Genomic DNA, 20,570 nt, shown 5'->3' on the forward strand with positions numbered 1-20,570 from the left:
TGTAATTCTTCTTGCTTTTGAACCCCTTTGCTGTGATGTTCATATATATCTGAACACATTTATACCTGTTGAATGAGAAATGTGGATTTATCCCATGGCCGTGAAAAAAGTTTCCCTCTGTTGCAATATGTGCGAATAACCCCAAGGCCATGAAACCACTGGGACACATGCACTGGTGCTGTTTAATGTTTTTTACCCTGGGTTTAACTGATCATATGGTGGACATGGCTGTTATTTCACTGTGTTTGGAGTTGTGTTTTTTGCATTATGGGATGTATGACTTTATATACATTCCTTGAACCAGGGCATGTGTAGTGGCTGGGGGGAAACCATGGGAAGATCAGTGAATCCTGTTTGTGGATAGAGGGCTGTGATTTTGATGCTTTATACATGACAGTGAATTGCTGTTAGTAAATGTGGCCTTTTTTTACGACTTCCCAGTGCAACCTCACTAACTTGGGAAACAATGGACCAGTATGAATGAAAGAAGTGTTTTTACTCCCTGCATGTCATAGATGGCGACTGAAAGGTGTGGGGCAGAGGGGCTGGAAATCCTCCCCTACGTTTTACTTTCCAATAGAAGGAATAGAGAAGGGGGGCTAAGTGAGGATTTTTTTTTCTAATGCTGTCATATTTTCTTGACACTACCTCACTAGCGTGGGAAATGGTGAATGTGTAAGAAAAACAAATGAAAGTTGGGGTGAGAGAGTATCATTAGATTTTAGGGAGAATAAAAAGATGTTTTGGAAGGTGGTAAATAACGTACGCAAGACAAGAGAATAAATGGAAACATTGGTGAAGGGGGCAAGGAAAACAGGCAAGAAGGCCACTTTTTTTCACACTGAATTTCTAGCTATCATGTGTAATGCACTGAAACCACGGCTTCCTATCCACATCCATGGTCCACAGACCTTTCCATGGTTTATACCAGATGTTTCACATGCCCTGGTTCAGTCCATTGACAGCATGTCAACCCTGGTATACCACATCTTTCCAATTCACTCTATTCCTTGCATGCCTCTCACCCTCCTGTATGTTCAGGCCCCGATTGCTCAAAATCTTTTTCTCTCCATCTTTCCACCTCCAATTTGGCCTTCTGCTGCTCCTTATTCCCTCCAACTCTGACACATATATCCTTGTGTCAGTTTTTCCTCACTCATTCTCTCCATATGTCCAAACCATTTCAACACACCCTCTTCTGCTCTCTCAGCTACATTCTTCTTATTTCCACACATCTCTCTTACCCTTTCATTACTTAATCAAACCACCTCACACCACTTATTGTCTAAAACATTGTATTTCCAACACATCCACCCTCCTCCATACAACCCTGTCTATAGCTCCATGCCGCCTCACAACCATATGATATTATTGGAACTACTGTTCCTTCAAACATGCCCATTTTTGTTCTCTCATTTCACACATTCTTCATCGTGTCCAGAACCTTCGCCCCTCCCCCACCCTGTGACTCCCTTCCTCTTCCATGGTTCCATTCATTGCTAAGTCCACTCCCAGACATGTAAAACACTTCACATCCCCCAATTTTTTGTCCATTCAGACTTATCTTACTGAAGCTAGTTACTTTGCTTTTATTCACATTTACTCCCAGCTTTATCCTTTCACACACTTCCAAACTCAGTCTCGTACTTCTGCAGTTTCTCACTCGAATAAGCTGCTAGAGCTGTATCATAAGTGATCAACAACTGACTCACTTCTAGGCCCTCTCATTCCCAATAGACTGCATACTTGCCCCTCTCCAAAGCTCTTGCATTTACCTCCTTAACCACCCCATTCATAAACAAATTAAACAACCATGGGGGACACACACCCGTGCTGCAAACCGACATTCACTGGGAAACAGTCACTCTCCTCTGTTCCTACTCATACTGATGCCTTACATCCTTGGTAAAAACTTTTTACTGCTTCTAGCAACTTACCTCCTACACCATATACTCTTAAGACCTTCCACAAAGCATCTCTATGAATCCTATCATATGCCTTCTCCAGATCTATAAATGTTTTTCTAAGTGTTTCTCACACATTCTTCAAAGCAAACACCTGATCCACACATCCTTTACCACTTCTGGAACCACACTGCTCTTCCCCAGTCTGATGCTCTGTACATGCTTTGACCCTCTCAGTCAATACTCTCCCATATAATTTCTGAGGAAAAGTCAATGAACTTATGCCTCTGTAGTTCAAACATTCCCGATTATGGATAATCCATAATGTATGGGTTGTCCATGATATCCATATGAATTCATATTAATCCAGTTTTTGGTTATTTCGACTTTAGCTGTGACTGTTAGGCCTAGATTTGATGCAAAGTTGATTGGATAAAGCAGCTGTCTTGAATTTCAGATGGTTTATTTTAGTCTTACTTCTGGTAGGGCAAAGGAAAAAACTCACACACACACACACACACACACACACACAGCACACACACACACACACACACACACACACACACACACACACACACACACGCATACACCATAAGTGAATTAGTACTAGAATGGAAAGGCAAACTGAATTAGACTGTTCTTATCCTGTGTAAGTCATGTTTTGCCTATTTTGTCCTTATATTCCTGTTAATCCAGTATTTATAGGATATAATTTTATCTCTGATTGAAATGAAATGTGCAGGCAAAGTTGATTAGTTAGAGCATGCATCTCGAATTTCAAAGATTCTTTGTCAAAATCCTGCTAATGGCATTGTCTTCATAAACAAAAGATAACACACTTCCCACTGATTTGTGAATTTTTACCAGTTTGGGATGATAAAGTGTAAACTTGGAATAATTCTGACTTTGTCCAAAGGGTATATGAATCATATTATCATCCCTTTTACCTTGTACAGTGTGGTGAACAAATAGCTGTATGAGAAACAGTGCTCTTTCTTTGATGTTTAGCCCCTTCCTCTTGCTTCATCTGTTGTTGAAAAAATTTGAAATACTCATATTTTGATTTGATTTGACTTGATTACATAATCATTAACCCAAATTTTCCGTCATTTGCAGTGGCTTGACAGCAGTTGCCACTTACTTGTTGACTAAAGAGATTTGGTCATCTGGAGCAGGCTTATTTGCTGCCTGTTTTATTGCTGTTGTCCCTGGTTACATCAGTCGATCTGTAGCAGGGAGCTACGATAATGAGGGTATTGCTATCTTTGCCCTTATGTTTACGTATTTCCTCTGGGTAAGTAGGTTTTTATTTTAGAACTGTTTAACCGTGCAATCATTTTTTCTAAAAGATATACAAGAATTGTTGGTGGGATACCCTGTAGCTTAGACTGTGGGAAAATTCCTTACTGGAAAGTATTGCATTTATGAACTGATGCCCAGAGCATTTTCAGAAAGATGAAGGCATTGCATTGTAGAAGTAGATACCTCAAAATTTGTATGATTGATTTTTAATATCAAGAATGTATTTAATGACTGTCATGAATTAAGGAAAGCGGTAGCAAAAAAGCTTGAACAAAATTCCTGAAGCCTGATTTTTTTCCAATCTCCAGCTGTTTCAGAATGGTTAGTCATTGATTGTAGATAACACATTAGATGTTGCTTTTAAAGTATGGTGTAGACTTCATAAACTTTGTCAATTTTGTAAAATAGATTTTTTCATAAATAATGGTGTAAAACTCTGTTAACTTTAAGAAATTTTAGATTTTACAAAAGATGTTACTCAATGTATGATGTTTTACGTATATTTCTTACTTCCCAATGATGTTAAAAGTTTGAAAGGATTGTTATTTCATGGTATTTTTCTTTTATCATAGTGTTAGGTTACTGATCTAAGAAACAATGTACCATAGAATTTGCAAAAATTATGATTTTAATGACATCTTTTTTTTATCTTTTTTTTATCAGGTAAAATCTGTGAAGACAGGTAGTTTGTTCTGGGCATCAGTGGCATCACTTTCATACTTCTATATGGTGAGCGCATGGGGTGGTTATGTCTACATCATCAACCTCATCCCCCTGCACGTATTTGCCCTCTTGCTAATGGGCCGTTTTTCTCACCGTCTGTACACAGCATACACAACCTTCTATATCCTGGGGTTGATTTGCTCCATGCAGATCCCATTTGTTGGTTTCCAGCCAATAAGGACCTCTGAGCACATGGCAGCAGCTGGTAAGATCTTGGATGTTTTATACAAACTTGTAAATGATTTGGATATGTCTTTCACTTTAAGGCTTTTAGGGTATCAGGCCAGGTGACTCCCACTTTCTTGTTGGTCATATGGTCTCTCATTCAGGGAATTGCATTTATGCCAAACTCATTCACATTTTTAGATAAGATTTGTTCTTATTGAGATACACTTTCCTTTTACCAATTATTCCTGGTTAATTTATTTAGAATTTCTTTTTTAAGTAAATGTGTGTAAAAATAGATATTTTTAAATGAAATTGTTAAAAAACTAATTGAGTTTTTGAATGTTCACATTTTTTCATACTTGATTGACATATACACATTAGTGAAGTAGCTCCAGGAACAGCTGAAGGAAGGTCACATTTGCTCACATTATCTTGCTCATGTGTAATGCATTGAAACTACAGCTTCTTATCCACAATCAGGCCTCACAGACCTTTGCATGGCTTACTGACTGCACATCAACCCCAATATACCACATCAGCCAGTTCATACTATCCCATGCATGCCTTTCACCCTTCTGCATGTTTAGGCCTTGATCACTCAAAGTGTTTTTCACTCAATCCCTCTATCTCCAATATGGTCTCCCAGTACTCTTGGTTCCCTCCACTTCTAACACTTATATCCTTTTTATCAAACTTTGCTCACTCATTCCATCCATATGCCCAAACCATTTCAGCACACCCTCTTCAGCTTTGTCAACCACACTCTTTTCATTACCACACTTCCCTCATACTCTTTCATTACTTAAGCAAACCACCTCACACCACATACAGTCATCAAACATTTCTTTTCCAACACATCCACCCTCCTCCACCCGGCCTTATCTATAGCCCTTACCTCGCATCTATATGATATTGTTGGGACTACTATTCCTTCAAACATACTCATTTTTGCCCTCCTGGATATTTTTTTTTCTTCACATTCTTCAACACTCCCAGAATATTCGCCCTCTCCCCAACCCTATGACTCACTTCTGCTTCCATGGTTCCATTTGCTGCCATATAAACTCCCAGTTATCTGGAACAGTTCAATTCCAATTTTTTGCCATTCAAACTTGCACCCCAACTTGTTAAAAGAGATGTAAAGAAGTACTTTTGTAGTATGAATGATGGTGAATGAACTAGAATGACTGAGGACTTGGTTAATGCAGACAGCATATGTAGATCGAAGAAGGTGTATGATATTAGAGAATGTTTAAGAGGTAGGGCCCCATGAGTGTATAATTCCCTACCCACATGGTATGAATAGGTAATTACACACACACACACACACACACACACACACACACACACACACACACACACATACAAACTGCCTGCTGAGAAATACTCAAATAGCTTACAAGTATGTGGAAAAGGAAAAATTTAGTAAGCTATTCATATCCTACATTAGCCCAAAACTAGAATAAGTTTCTAAAATTTGGTTACTGCCCCAGAGGAAGAAGAAAGCTAATAGAGGTCCAGATGAGGATAACAAAAGTAGTACCATAATTAAGAGAGCTAAGTTACAGGAAAAGGCTTAATGCTTTAAATTTTATCACCTTGGAAAGGAGTGGCCTACAGAGCTGGCAGAAAAAAACTGGTGTGACCTACTTAGTGTGATGCATCATATGAAAATATCAATAAACAAGATAAAAGAGGTACCCCCCCCCCCCTTTTAGTACTTTGTATGACATCCCTAGGCTCTGAATGCTTGGGAACAGATGCTGAAGGTGTGTAGGGTCAAGGTTGTCCCAAATATTTTGTATGGAGGTCTGGAGCTTAGGAATGCTGGATGTATCCTGCCCACACAGCTGTGACTTTATGATTGACCACAAGTTCTCAGCGGAGTTAAAAGTCAGGTGCTACCTGGCCAGTCCTTAATGTATGTCACACCATAAAATGCAAACGAGTCATGTATTGATTAAGCAGTGTGGCACGGTGCACAATCTTTTATAAAACATCACAACCCGTCTTCTCAAAACACTCAGGTAATTCATCTTACAACAGCTCCAGGTATCAGTTCTGATTCATTATCACATATTAAGTAAAAACACAAGACTAATAACTCCATTATAGTCAAAAGCTCCCCAAACCTTTTGTGGGCCTGGAAATTTTACAGTTGCTTGAATGTACTTAAACCCCCCCCCCCCCCCCCCCCCCCCCCCCAACACACACACACACACACACACACACACACACACACACACACACACACACCAATGTCCATGAGCTGCTCCAGTATTTTACGTCGTTCATAGTCATGTTTTGGGATGTGATATAAATGGATGAAGAATACTGGCATGCGCCTTATCATGCTTTTTTTCTGCCAGGACTGTATACAAAAACTGTTTTTAAAACAAATTAATGACATGGACCATGAATGATTCTTTTGAGACTTGTAAGGATAGAGCAACCAAAGGAAATACAAGAACTTGAAATTAAGAAACTTTTTTAAAAAAAAATGTAATGAAGTGCTTCTCTATTATAAGGATGGTGGATGAATGGAATAGGGTGAATGTGGACTTGGTTGATGCAGACAGCATACATTTATTTGGGGTGTTCAAGAAATAGGGTACTATGACTGTAGAACTCCCTCCCTGCACAGTATGAGCAGGTAATTGATAAGTAATTACACACAGACAAACATCTCAGCTTTGAATTTTCAGCCTAATGACAGCCTGAATTCAAGAAACCATTCTTTGTTTATGTATTGTACGCACAGACACATTATGATGGTTCTCACTCCACAACACAACAGCAGCTCACTCCTTGACTAACTACTGCAGCACACTCCCTGACACATGACAGTGGCTCCAAGACATGTTGGCTGATAAAGCCCTCCCTATATTTTAGGACATCACAGAAAGTCTTCTAATTGAAGGTTCTTCCCCACAACTGAGACCAAGTCTTAGACCAACATAGAAATTGTTGAGAAACAGCTCTGGCAACATCCCCCACCGCTGTTGCAAATGCCTCTTCAACTGGGGCAACTCACCCTCCCCCTTTGTACTAGCAGACGTGCCTAATTCTCTTGCAAAAACAACTCTGCTTTTAGTAGCTTTCCTCCCTCATCGTTTTGCAGAAAGCATTTTAATGAATATTATGATTTCTCTTTTTGTAGGAGTGTTTGCGTTGTTGAATGCAGTGGCTGTACTCAAGTACTTGCAGAGTGTCATGACTAGGGCAGAGTTCCGACACTTCTTCATTGTGGCAGCTGGAACTGCTGCTGGTATTGTGTTCCTAGCCGTGGTTGGGCTCACTTGGATGGGTGTTGTTGCTCCATGGAGTGGCCGGTATGTGTAGATTTCAGGTTTGTTTCTGAACTCTAATAATATTTTTATGTTTCAAATATGCTTAAATGCTGTGTAGAGTCTTATTTTACACAAGTAATGCCCCCAGTGCTTTTTGTTGTTTTTGTAGCAGGAATCAATATGTGCAGAAAATTTTATATATGTACATTTATAACACAAAAATTTTATTATTGTATTTAGAAATTTGACTCTGGTTGTACACACTGTTCATTATATAGATTTTTATTAGTGTTCCTGTTTGAAGTAGAGAAGAGCTCTTCTGCTACTATTATGAAGCCAGGACTTTATAGTTTCAAGGGGAATTGTCTCACATTTCAACTTTAACTAAAGAATTAAAGAGCTGACATATAATATGGATCTTTTTGTGAATTGCATGGACTTGCCAATAAAATTCAAAGTAGTTATTTTACCAAGAATTCATAGAATGCCAGGTAAGTGATACAGACTCATATAAGCCTTTAGGTACCATCGCATTATTGGCAACTGTCTCACTCTGCATCCCAGTTTTCTCCACACATACAATATCCATTTATCTTTCATTCCACACATACCATATGTAGCTATCAAATTTTTGAGTCAAACTTTTTTTAGATAATACTAGAGGGGTTGACTTTCATGAATAACATTTCCAAGAGGTTGAAAAGCATGGTCAGTAAGACTGTACCAAAAAACTTAACATGTCCAATTGATATGAGATAATTTTTTTTTTTTTTTTTTTCCCGCTGTCTCCCGCGTTTGCGAGGTAGCGCAAGGAAACAGACGAAAGAAATGGCCCAACCCACCCCCATACACATGTATATACATACGTCCACACACGCAAATATACATACCTACACAGCTTTCCATGGTTTACCCCAGACGCTACACATGCCTTGATTCAATCCACTGACAGCACGTCAACCCCGGTATACCACATCGCTCCAATTCACTCTATTCCTTGCCCTCCTTTCACCCTCCTGCATGTTCAGACCCCGATCACACAAAATCTTTTTCACTCCATCTTTCCACCTCCAATTTGGTCTCCCTCTTCTCCTCGTTCCCTCCACCTCCGACACATATATCCTCTTGGTCAATCTTTCCTCACTCATTCTCTCCATGTGACCAAACCATTTCAAAACACCCTCTTCTGCTCTCTCAACCACGCTCTTTTTATTTCCACACATCTCTCTTACCCTTACGTTACTTACTCGATCAAACCACCTCACACCACACATTGTCCTCAAACATCTCATTTCCAGCACATCCATCCTCCTGCGCACAACTCTATCCATAGTCTACGCCTCGCAACCATACAACATTGTTGGAACCACTATTCCTTCAAACATACCCATTTTTGCTTTCCGAGATAATGTTCTCGACTTCCACACATTCTTCAAGGCTCCCAGAATTTTCGCCCCCTCCCCCACCCTATGATCCACTTCCGCTTCCATGTTTCCATCCGCTGCCAGATCCACTCCCAGATATCTAAAACACTTCACTTCCTCCAGTTTTTCTCCATTAAACAAGGAATTTTGATCATTACACTGGTAAACAGAAATTTTGCCCCATGGAAGAAATGTATGTTTCTTGTTTATTTATGCATGCTGAATCCAAATATGCTTTCTGAATTTCTGTCATCCATAGTTTTTTGTTCCAGCATACTTGGATGTCATTTTGTACAGCATATATGTATCAGTGCTCTACGGAGGAGCATTTGAAACAAAAATTTTGACAAATGGTGGGACATTCTAACTGTGCCCACTTCTGAGTAGCAGTTCACTGTCAGTTGCAGGCTAGAACTCAATGTGAAAACAAGTGTCTTTTCCACTCTGTTGACAGATTGTGCTTTTGTGTATTCAATTGTTGGGCTGATGCCCCATCCACCATTATGATTCCGAGAAACTGCGTAAATAGATGGAATTCTTTCCGCTTCATCTGCGGTGAATTGACATTTATCGCAAAAAATGTTCTTTCACACCCCTCATTAAAAAATGCTATGAGCATTACTTTGGTTGTAAAGTGGGTGACCAGGATAAAAGTTGGGCCCCTCCATATTTGTTGTGTCACGTGTGACAGGTTTTTCACAGCATGGGCAAAAGATTCATGCCTTATGCCTTTTGCCATTCCTGTGGTTTGGAGAGAACCCAAAGAACCTACTAAGGATTGCCACTTCTGCATGACAAATTTGAATGGCTTAACAAAATCTGAGCATACTGTTAAATATCCTAATTTACCATCTGCTATGAGGCCTGTACCTCATAGTCAGGAATGGCCAGTGCCAGAGCTTCCAAGAAACATGACACTGAGTGACAATGAGTTAGGTGATGAGAAAGTAGACCAAGTAGAGGACAATATAGATCCAACTTTTGAAGCAGGCTGTTGTTCAAGTAAACCACACTTGCTGAGTCAAGATGTTAATGATCTTGTCCGCAATTTGAATTTGTCCAAGAAGCAAGTCGAATTTTTGGGTTCCTTGTTAAAGGGCTGGAATCTTCTCTAGATTGAAACTAGATTTGTTTATCATGATTGCCGTGTTGTTTTCAAAGAATTTTTCTCCCATGAAGATGGTGTGCTGTATTTTGTGATGTTCGTTCTTGGCCACGAATATAACACAGATGAGTGGCACTTGTTTATTGACTCATCAAAAGTTAGCTTGAAAGTGGTTTACTCCACAATGGAAACAAGTTCCCCTCCATTCCTCTCTGTCACGCAGTTAACATGAAGGAATCATATGAAAACATGAAACTTCTTTGGGGAAAAATTAAGTATGGGGGCTTTAAATGGAATGTATGTAGTGACCTAAGGGTTGTGGCACTTTTACTCGAAATACAACTTTGTTATGCGAAGTTCTGTTGTTTCCTCTGTGAGTGGGACAGCTGGGACACGAAATATCATTATGTAAAGAAAGTGTATGTCAAAGTGAACCTCACTGACTCCATTGAAGAAGAGTCCTCCTCTTGTTGATCCTGAGATGATTTATCTACCTCCTTTGCACATTAAGTTCAGGTTGATGAAGAACTTCATCAAAGGTACAGATAAAACTGGCCCTGGATTCACATATTTGAGATATAAATTCCCCAGAATCAGTGATGCAAAAATCAAGGAAGGTATTTTTATAGGACCACAAATCAGGGAACTGCTTTGAAATGAAAAGTTCGATGAAGAGTTGCTGGAAGTTGAAAAAACTGCATGGCTGTCATTAAGAGAGTTTGCAAAGATTTTTGGGGGGATTGCAGATCAGAAAATTATTGTGATATTGTGAAAGATCTATTGACTTCATGTAAAATTCTGGAGTGCAATATAAGTAAAAATTCACTTTTTGGACTCGCACTTAGTCTTTTTCCCAGAAAATTTTGGGGCTGTCATTGATGAGCATGACAAAAGATTTTACCAAGACATTTTGGACATGGAAAAGTGGTAGCAAGGAAAGTGGAGCCCCTCTGTATTGGCAGATTACTGCTGGACACTAAGGAGGGATGTTCCCCAAATATAGCCAAAAGTCGTGCACTTCTACATTTTAGAGGTAAGCTTTTAAGTGTAATACCATTCTTATTTATGAATGAGTAATATACACTTATTATGAAATTTAATTGGTCTGTCACTTAAGAAAAAACCATGCCTGATAGAAAATTCTAAAAAACATTTGAATTCAAGGTAAAAAGTACTATTTTAAAAATAGTTCTTGGGACAAAAAAAGGTTGAAATTTTGCTTGAGTGTTATCAAACTTTTTTCACAAAACATCTAACACCATTCCCAGTCCTTTCATTACAATATCCTACAAAGACATTACCACTTGTCCTGTGAAATATGAAACTACAATTGATGTCAAATACAGCGAGAAAGATACTTGATAATCTGGTTACTGATGCATAAAAGTAAACATAGAAGCATACATACTTATTATTAAATTGCTGCAATTTTCTCTCATGTTTCTTGGAGGAATAGAATTGGTTTTCTGCCAATAGATGGCATTGGTGTGCTCAGCATGAAAGCACAGTAGGTGAGGGATTTGTCCATAAAATGGCTTATTGAAACATTGTGTTATTAACTGCACTTCAGGAAAACAGGAGGCCTGGAGCTAGGAAGGAAGCACAGTGTTCCTTCTGGGGAAGCTGTTATCCTTGGGGGCAGCATTGTTCTTTTGTTGGTGGCAGCAGGTATGCTCACTGTTCTGCAGACAATGAGTGTGTGATTGATGCAAGAGTTAATATGTACTAAAATGCATAATTAATATGGCAGGTGAAGTGGTTACAAAAGTGTTGACAAAACATGTCAAATGGTTAACTTCAGAGGCTTAATGATGATCACATTGTAATGTTACTAAAACATTGTTTATGTGAATTATTAAGAGAGAACTGTATTTCAAGAAAACAAAAGGCCTGTATGTGGGAAGGAAGCAGTGTTCCTTAGTGGGAATTGAAGGTGATGCACACTGCTCTGCCAAAATGTAATTGTATTTTAGCCTTGGGACAATACCTGCATTATCTTTGAATTCTTGCATGTCTTATTGTGATGAAAATTGGCATCTGAAAAATGTTTGATATCATACTGAAGTTGAAACCCTTTTTATGATAAAAGTTTGGAGGTTTTGGTTGATAACCTAGTATCAGTGGGACCACCAGCATTAGATATAACATTTTCTTTGCCAACCATTCTTACTCATACATTTGAGGATATTTTTGCATTTTTATCATAATACAGGTAAGATATGGCCACTTTCATTCATATCAGTAGTGCAGATGTGCATTTTGTCTATAATTGCACTAAGCTGTGTGTTGTGCTGAATGATGCTAGCCACCCCCATGAAGAAAACTGGATATGGGCCCATAACATAACTGATATAATTTGCATACAATTGTAAATGGCTTCTTCTTCTTTATTCTTAGCTCTATTGTTGGATTATTAAGCATCTCTTTTTGTCTCACAGCATTCTTGGTCCTCTGAAAAAGTGAGATCAGCTGTTATTTGAAATATATAAAGAGTGAAGGATACTTTGGCTAAAAATTTTAGTTTAGTCATTACTTAGGATCACTGGTTACACAAGTACACATGGTAGTTGACAGTTCATCAGATTACTAACTTTTTCTTTTTCACGTGTCTTTTTTGTTATTTCTCCATCTGTTCTTGCTGTTATTCCCTTCTTCCAGCTGTTCTTCTCACATTGTTCATTTCATTTTAAGCCATTTTCCTTGAAGTTTATTTTTTATTTCTACCCCTACTCATTCATTTGGTTTCTTTTTCAGTTCCTAGGCCTTCCTTTTATCCAACTGTTTCCTTGTTTTGTGCACCTCCCAGTTATTTGCACTCCTTCTGCAGATATCAGCCTTATACCTCCATTTGCTGTTTCACTGACAGTTTAACTTTCTCATTTCACATCTTGCAGACCATTCTCATATGTTGTTATACCACACTTCATTACTGTTTTTATAAATTCCTTCCACTTCATTATACTTTCATTCACTCTCATATGCCATTCTTCACTTTCTCATGGTATCTCAGCACATGGGTGCACTCAGTAATGCCTCATCACTTTCACAGGATTTTCCTCCTAACACCCCATCCCCACCATCAACTCTGTTTTTTCTCCACTGAGGAATGATCAGGTAATTCCACTGAGGAATGATCAGATAATCCACCACCTGCTACCCCTGTCAGTATGTTCACATTCAGTGTTCTATCCTTTGCACACCTGTAATTTAACACAGTCTATCCATGCACCTCATCCCATTTACCTTTGTATACTTATGCACGTTTCTTTTCTTTAACCACTTGTTATTGATAACCTTTCCTCATTCATCACCTGAAACAAGCTTTTCACTATTTTTGTTTACACATGAAACCCCCATACCTCCCAGTTGTAACGTCAGTTGCCACATCATCTCCCCTTACAAAAAGATTCCTTGTCTCGGTGACTTACTCCATTTTATCAGAACTCACAAAACATTCATTCAGCTTTTACTATACTATATTGTGTTACTTTCTTTTTCACTCTTTTTAATTTTTCATCCATGGGCAGTAGCAGTTACCCACCTTTCATGTTCCACTGCTATGCTAACCCATGTTAACACTATGATGTAGCAGCCCAATACCCAAGGCAATTGCTTTCACAGTGAAGGGGTTGCCAAGCTCCATATTATGGCCTGGGACAAGTTACTAAGCCAACTTTCCCACCCATATGTTGTCTTTATACAACATACAGTGTGTAAAAGATTCGTTTCCCTACACATTGTATGGACTGATATAAGGAAAGAGACTCAAGGAAGAAAGTACTGTTATCCGTAAGTTGAGGATGTATGTTTTTTACATTTTGATTGGCAATCTTCAGTTATTTGAAAAAATAAAAGAATGAAAAAAGATACATAAAGATATTTTGTTGTGCATGCACTGAGCTACAGTGATTAGTGTTCACCACCCATGTTTGTGGACAGGATGATTGTTTACCATCTCCTATGTAATTTCTGATGCAGTATTGTATGCTGGTTTTGCCCATTTGTGTATTTTGTGCACCCTGGATTACTAACATAAGCAATAGCCTAACAGCTCCTCTAAGCTGTCTATGTTTTGCACAAAGTGCAAGGGGAATGTTTTATGCTTTAAAAAGAAGGTGGTGTTGTGAATGAGGGTGACTAAAGGGTGAGTCCAAGGCAGCCTTATGAAGTTTAACATTGGCATGATGATTATTTACATCACCAAGCAGCAGAAGAAGATTGAGGCAGTTAGTGGTGCTTGTTTGCTTACATATGTTATTTCCTTTATGTAAGATATATATAAATAGTGTCTGGGGTAAATCTTGGAAAGGTCTGTGGGGCCTGGATGTGGATAGGGAACTGTGGTTTCGGCACATTACACATAACAGCTAGAGACTTAAGTGTGAATGAATGTGGCCTTTTTTGTCTTTTCCTGGTGCTACCTTTCTGGGTGTGTGTGTGTGTGTGTGTGCTATATCCTGTGTGGTGGGGTAGCTGCAGGAATGGATGGAGGCATGCATGTATGAATATGTACATGTGTTATATGTATATATCTGTGTATGTATATGTTGATATGTATATGTATGTATATGTGCGTGTATGGGCGTTTATGTATGTATATATGTATATGAGTGGATGGGCCATTCTTCGTCTATTTCCTGATGCTACCTCGCTGATGCGGGAAACAGCAATTATGTATGATAATAAATGAAATATTTTGAAATACCCTGCTCTGGCTGTATGTGGTTTCACTAAATGCAATTTTGCTGTTGTGCAAAGAGCCTACTTTTACCGTTCCATTTTCTATGCTGTTAAAATTCACTACTATGTGGATGTGTGCCGTATAAGTGTACCAAAACTTGTATAAGGTTTGGCAGATGTTGGAAACATGGGTCCTGGGTGGAGCATGCCATATTCCCACCATCAGGTTAATCTCACAGTTACTACCATTGTGTACACATCGGTAGTACTTGTTTGATTTAGGTATACCTGCTAATGTATTTCAACTGCACCCAGCTGTGTTAGTGTTTGTTTATATGGCAGCCGAACTTCTATATCCTGTGTGGTGGGGTAGCTGCAGGAATGGATGAAGGCATGCATGTATGAATATGTACATGTATATATATGTATATATCTGTGTATGTATATGTTGATATGTATATGGGCGTTTATGTATATATATGTATATGAGTGGATGGGCCATTCTTCGTCTGTTTCCTGACGCTACCTCGCTGATGCGGGAAACAGCGATTATGTATGATGAAATATTTTGAAATACCCTGCTCTGGCTGTATATGGTTTCACTATTTGCAATTTTGCTGTTGTGCAAAGAACCTACTTTTACCGTCCCATTTTCTATGCTGTTAAAATTCACTACTGTGTGGATGTGTGCCGTATGAGTGTACCAAAACTTGTATAAGGTTTGGCAGATGTTGGAAACATGGGTCCTGGGTGGAGCACACCATATTCCCACCATCAGGTTAATCTCACAGTTACTACCATTGTGTACACATCGGTAGTAGTTGTTTGATTTAGGTATACCTGCTAATATATTTCAACTGCAACCAGCTGTGTTAGTGTTTGTTTATGTGGCAGCCGAACTTCTGGCAGCATTGTGTCCTACCTCAGAGGAAGAGAACTTCTCTGACCTTAGAAATAAGGCAAGAAATCTTACAATACAATGATAATGTAGAGGGAGCCAGCACTTAAGTGTGCTTACAACCTAGGTGAATCTACAGTCAGCAGCATAAAGAAGAATGCTTAGAAAATTTGAAATGCTTTGGTCCATTCGACTCCACTGTCAGCCAAGGTAACAAGGGTTAGAAATCCACTTATTGAGAAGATGGAGAAAATGCTTTCATTGTACACAGAGAAGGAGACAAAGGAGAAAAGCAGCCTTAGTAACCTTCAGCTCAGGTCTAAAGCTCTAAAGATATATGAATATATTTAGAAAAAATAACCAGAAATTTTTATCCACAATGGTTGATTCCTCAAGCATTTTAGATAACAGGTTTTACTGTATATAAATGAATTGAATGAAACATTGCTAAGAAATATATATATGCAGAGAAACAAAACATTCAAACAGGTAAATATCAGTAAGATGAAATAGAAAAAAAAAATTGCTCTATGCCTTATACTGGTAACCAACGGGTTTCAGAAAATGATAGTGTTGGACGGAGGGAGTATATGCTGGAGAGGCTTTGTTGTGTCTTATTCCTGCCAAGGATATGCTTAAAGTACCAATTCCAAGTATGGATATCACTCAATAAATACCTGTCTACCAAAGTACATTTGTGTATAGAAACTTAATACAAAGTTCTCTCATAGAAGTAGAATAAATTCAGTACTGTAACTGGCTTCATGAATTCATTTATATATAAAGAAATATAAAAATCACTTGTAAAGCTAGAATAGATTCATTACCTGTTTTTTTTTTTTTTTTTTTTTTTTTTTTTTTTTTTTTTGCCGCTGTCTCCCGCGTTTGCGAGGTAGCGCAAGGAAACAGACGAAAGAAATGGCCCAACCCACCCCCATACACATGTATATACATACGTCCACACACGCAAATATACATACCTACACAGCTTTCCATGGTTTACCCCAGACGCTTCACATGCCCCGATTCAATCCACTGACAGCACATCAACCCCGGTATACCACATCACTCCAATTCACTCTATTCCTTGCCCTCCTTTCACCCTCCTGCATGTTCAGGCCCCGATCACACAAAATCTTTTTCACTCCATCCTTCCACCTCCAATTTGGTCTCCCTCTTCTCCTCGTTCCCTCCACCTCCGACACATATATCCTCTTGGTCAATCTTTCCTCACTCATTCTCTCCATGTGCCCAAACCATTTCAAAACACCTTCTTCTGCTCTCTCAACCATGCTCTTTTTATTTCCACACATCTCTCTTACCCTTACGTTAGTTACTCGATCAAACCACCTCACACCACACATTGTCCTCAAACATCTCATTTCCAGCACATCCATCCTCCTGCGCACAACTCTATCCATAGCCCACGCCTCACAACCATACAACATTGTTGGAACCACTATTCCTTCAAACATACCCATTTTTGCTTTCCAAGATAATGTTCTCGACTTCAACACATTCTTCAAGGCTCCCAGAATTTTCGCCCCCTCCCCCACCCTATGATTCACTTCCACTTCCATGTTTCCATCCGCTGCCAGATCCACTCCCAGATATCTAAAACACTTCACTTCCTCCAGTTTTTCTCCATTCAAACTCACCTCCCAATTGACTTGACCCTCAACCCTACTGTACCTAATAACCTTGCTCTTATTCACATTTACTCTTAACTTTCTTCTTTCACACACTTTACCAAACTCAGTCACCAGCTTCTGCAGTTTCTCACATGAATCAGCCACCAGCGCTGTATCATCAGCGAACAACAACTGACTCACTTCCCAAGCTCTCTCATCCCCAACAGACTTCATACTTGCCCCTCTTTCCAAAACTCTTGCATTCACCTCCCTAACAACCCCATCCATAAACAAATTAAACAACCATGGAGACATCACACACCCCTGCCGCAAACCTACATTCACTGAGAACCAATCACTTTCCTCTCTTCCTACACGTACACATGCCTTACATCCTCGATAAAAACTTTTCACTGCTTCTAACAACTTGCCTCCCACACCATATATTCTTAATACCTTCCACAGAGCATCTCTATCAACTCTATCATATGCCTTCTCCAGATCCATAAATGCTACATACAAATCCATTTGCTTTTCTAAGTATTTCTCACATACATTCTTCAAAGCAAACACCTGATCCACACATCCTCTACCACTTCTGAAACCACACTGCTCTTCCCCAATCTGATGCTCTGTACATGCCTTCACCCTCTCAATCAATACCCTCCCATATAATTTACCAGGAATACTCAACAAACTTATACCTCTGTAATTTGAGCACTCACTCTTATCCCCTTTGCCTTTGTACAATGGCACTATGCACGCATTCTGCCAATCCTCAGGCACCTCACCGTGAGTCATACATACATTAAATAACCTTACCAACCAGTCAACAATACAGTCACCCCCTTTTTTAATAAATTCCACTGCAATACCATCCAAACCTGCTGCCTTGCCGGCTTTCATCTTCCGCAAAGCTTTTACTACCTCTTCTCTGTTTACCAAATCATTTTCCCTAACCCTCTCACTTTGCACACCACCTCGACCAAAACACCCTATATCTGCCACTCTATCATCAAACACATTCAACAAACCTTCAAAATACTCACTCCATCTCCTTCTCACATCACCACTACTTGTTATCACCTCCCCTTTTGCGCCCTTCACTGAAGTTCCCATTTGCTCCCTTGTCTTACGCACTTTATTTACCTCCTTCCAGAACATCTTTTTATTCTCCCTAAAATTTAATGATACTCTCTCACCCCAACTCTCATTTGCCCTTTTTTTCACCTCTTGCACCTTTCTCTTGACCTCCTGTCTCTTTCTTTTATACGTCTCCCACTCAACTGCATTTTATCCCTGCAAAAATCGTCCAAATGCCTCTCTCTTCTCTTTCACTAATACTCTTACTTCTTCATCCCACCACTCACTACCCTTTCTAATCAACCCACCTCCCACTCTTCTCATGCCACAAGCATCTTTTGCGCAATCCATCACTGATTCCCTAAATACATCCCATTCCTCCCCCACTCCCCTTACTTCCATTGTTCTCACCTTTTTCCATTCTGTACTCAGTCTCTCCTGGTACTTCCTCACACAGGTCTCCTTCCCAAGCTCACTTACTCTCACCACCCTCTTCACCCCAACATTCACTCTTTTATTCTGAAAACCCATACAAATCTTCACCTTAGCCTCCACAAGATAATGATCAGACATCCCTCCAGTTGCACCTTTCAGCACATTAACATCCAAAAGTCTCCCTTTCGCGCGCCTGTCAATTAACACGTAATCCAATAACGCTCTCTGGCCATCTCTCCTACTTACATAAGTATACTTATGTATATCTCGCTTTTTAAACCAGGTATTCCCAATCATCAGTCCTTTTTCAGCACATAAATCTACAAGCTCTTCACCATTTCCATTTACAACACTGAACACCCCATGTACACCAATTATTCCCTCAACTGCCTCATTACTCACCTTTGCATTCAAATCACCCATCACTATATCCCGGTCTCGTGCATCAAAACCACAAACACACTCATTCAGCTGCTCCCAAAACACTTGTCTCTCATGATCTTTCTTACCTTGTTGGGTAGGTTAATTTATGTATGAATATAAGAAAATCAGTCACAACTGGAATGAATTATCATTATTAGTAAGGCAATACCTCCATAAAGGTCAGAGCATCACTTATGTAAGTATACTTCACTCTACCAAATTTTCTATAGTTATAGCTTGAAACATGGCCCTTTTCACTTTGGCATCTCACAGACATTGCACTGCCAATGTGTCCTCCTCATTTTTTGTCGATCACATATGACATTGGAAGCATCTCTCCAACCTGGTGAGGCTCTGATACAGGGTGCCAGATGGATTGTGCATCTTCCGATACTTTTAGGAGCTGGGTTAGCGAAAGCAGTATGAGCATCCTTACTGGAGGACTCCTCCTCAAAGAGAGAGCACCAGGTAGAAAGTGCTGAAGTGGAGGCCTTGGGAGGTGACATCATAGAGGTGTCATGCTCTTAGGGACCATTTAACAAAATTTGACATGATTTGGATGTAGTTTTTCATTCAGAAATTGGCAAAGGAAGTCATGCATATTTATGTCTAAAGTCCAAAATTGTGAGTAATACACCACTAAGAAATATATGTATGCAGAGAAACATAGCATTTATGTATGTATTATACTTTGTCGCTGTCTTCCGCTTTAGCAAGGTAGCACACGGAAACAGATGAAAGAGTAGCCCAACCCACCCACATACACATGTATATACATACATGTTCACACACGCACATGTACATTCCTATACATTTCAACATGTACATATATATATATTCATACACATGTACATATTCATACTTGCTGCCTTTAATCATTCCCATCGCCACCCCTCCGCACATGAAATAGCATCCCCCCTACCCCCATGAGGTAGCGCTAGGAAAAGACAAAAGGCCACATTCGTTCACACTCAGTCTCTAACTATCATGTGTAATGCACTGAAACCACAGCTCCCTTTCCACATGCAGGCTCCACAAAATTTTCCATGGTTTACCCCAGACGCTTCACATGCCCTGGTTCAATCCATTGACAGCACGTCGACCCCGGCATACCACATTGTTCCAATTCACTCTATTCCTTGCACGCCTTTCTCCCTCCTGTATGTTCAGGCCCTGATCGCTCAAAGTCTTTTTCACTCCATCCTTCCACCTCTAATTTGGTCTCCCACTTCTCGTTCCCTTCACCTCTGACACATATATCCTCTTTGTCAGTCTTTCCTTACTCATTCTCTCCAAGTGACCAGACCATTTCAATACACCCTCTTCTGCTCTTTCAACCACACTCTTTATATTACCACAATCTCTCTTACCCTTTCATTACTTACTCGATCAAACCACCTCACACCACAAATTGTCCTCACACATCTCATTTCCAACACATCCACCCTCCTCTGCACAACCCTATCTATAGCCCACACCTCACAACCATAAAACATTGTTGGAA

The 20,570-nt window shown here is 39.5% G+C and overlaps 1 protein-coding gene across 1 annotated transcript in view; it reads left to right on the top strand.

The window, feature by feature from the left end:
* Positions 1–20,570, top strand: part of Stt3B (catalytic subunit 3B of the oligosaccharyltransferase complex) — a 101,109-nt gene that overhangs the window by 3,327 nt on the left and 77,212 nt on the right. The window contains exons 3-5 of the mRNA XM_071693593.1: positions 3,021–3,198; positions 3,870–4,134; positions 7,258–7,429. Of these exons, the coding sequence (XP_071549694.1) occupies positions 3,021–3,198; positions 3,870–4,134; positions 7,258–7,429 (615 nt within the window). The remainder of the gene's footprint in view (positions 1–3,020; positions 3,199–3,869; positions 4,135–7,257; positions 7,430–20,570) is intronic.

The sequence above is a fragment of the Panulirus ornatus genome, chromosome 56 (assembly GCF_036320965.1).
Source record: "Panulirus ornatus isolate Po-2019 chromosome 56, ASM3632096v1, whole genome shotgun sequence".
Classification (NCBI taxonomy): Eukaryota; Metazoa; Arthropoda; class Malacostraca; order Decapoda; family Palinuridae; genus Panulirus; species Panulirus ornatus.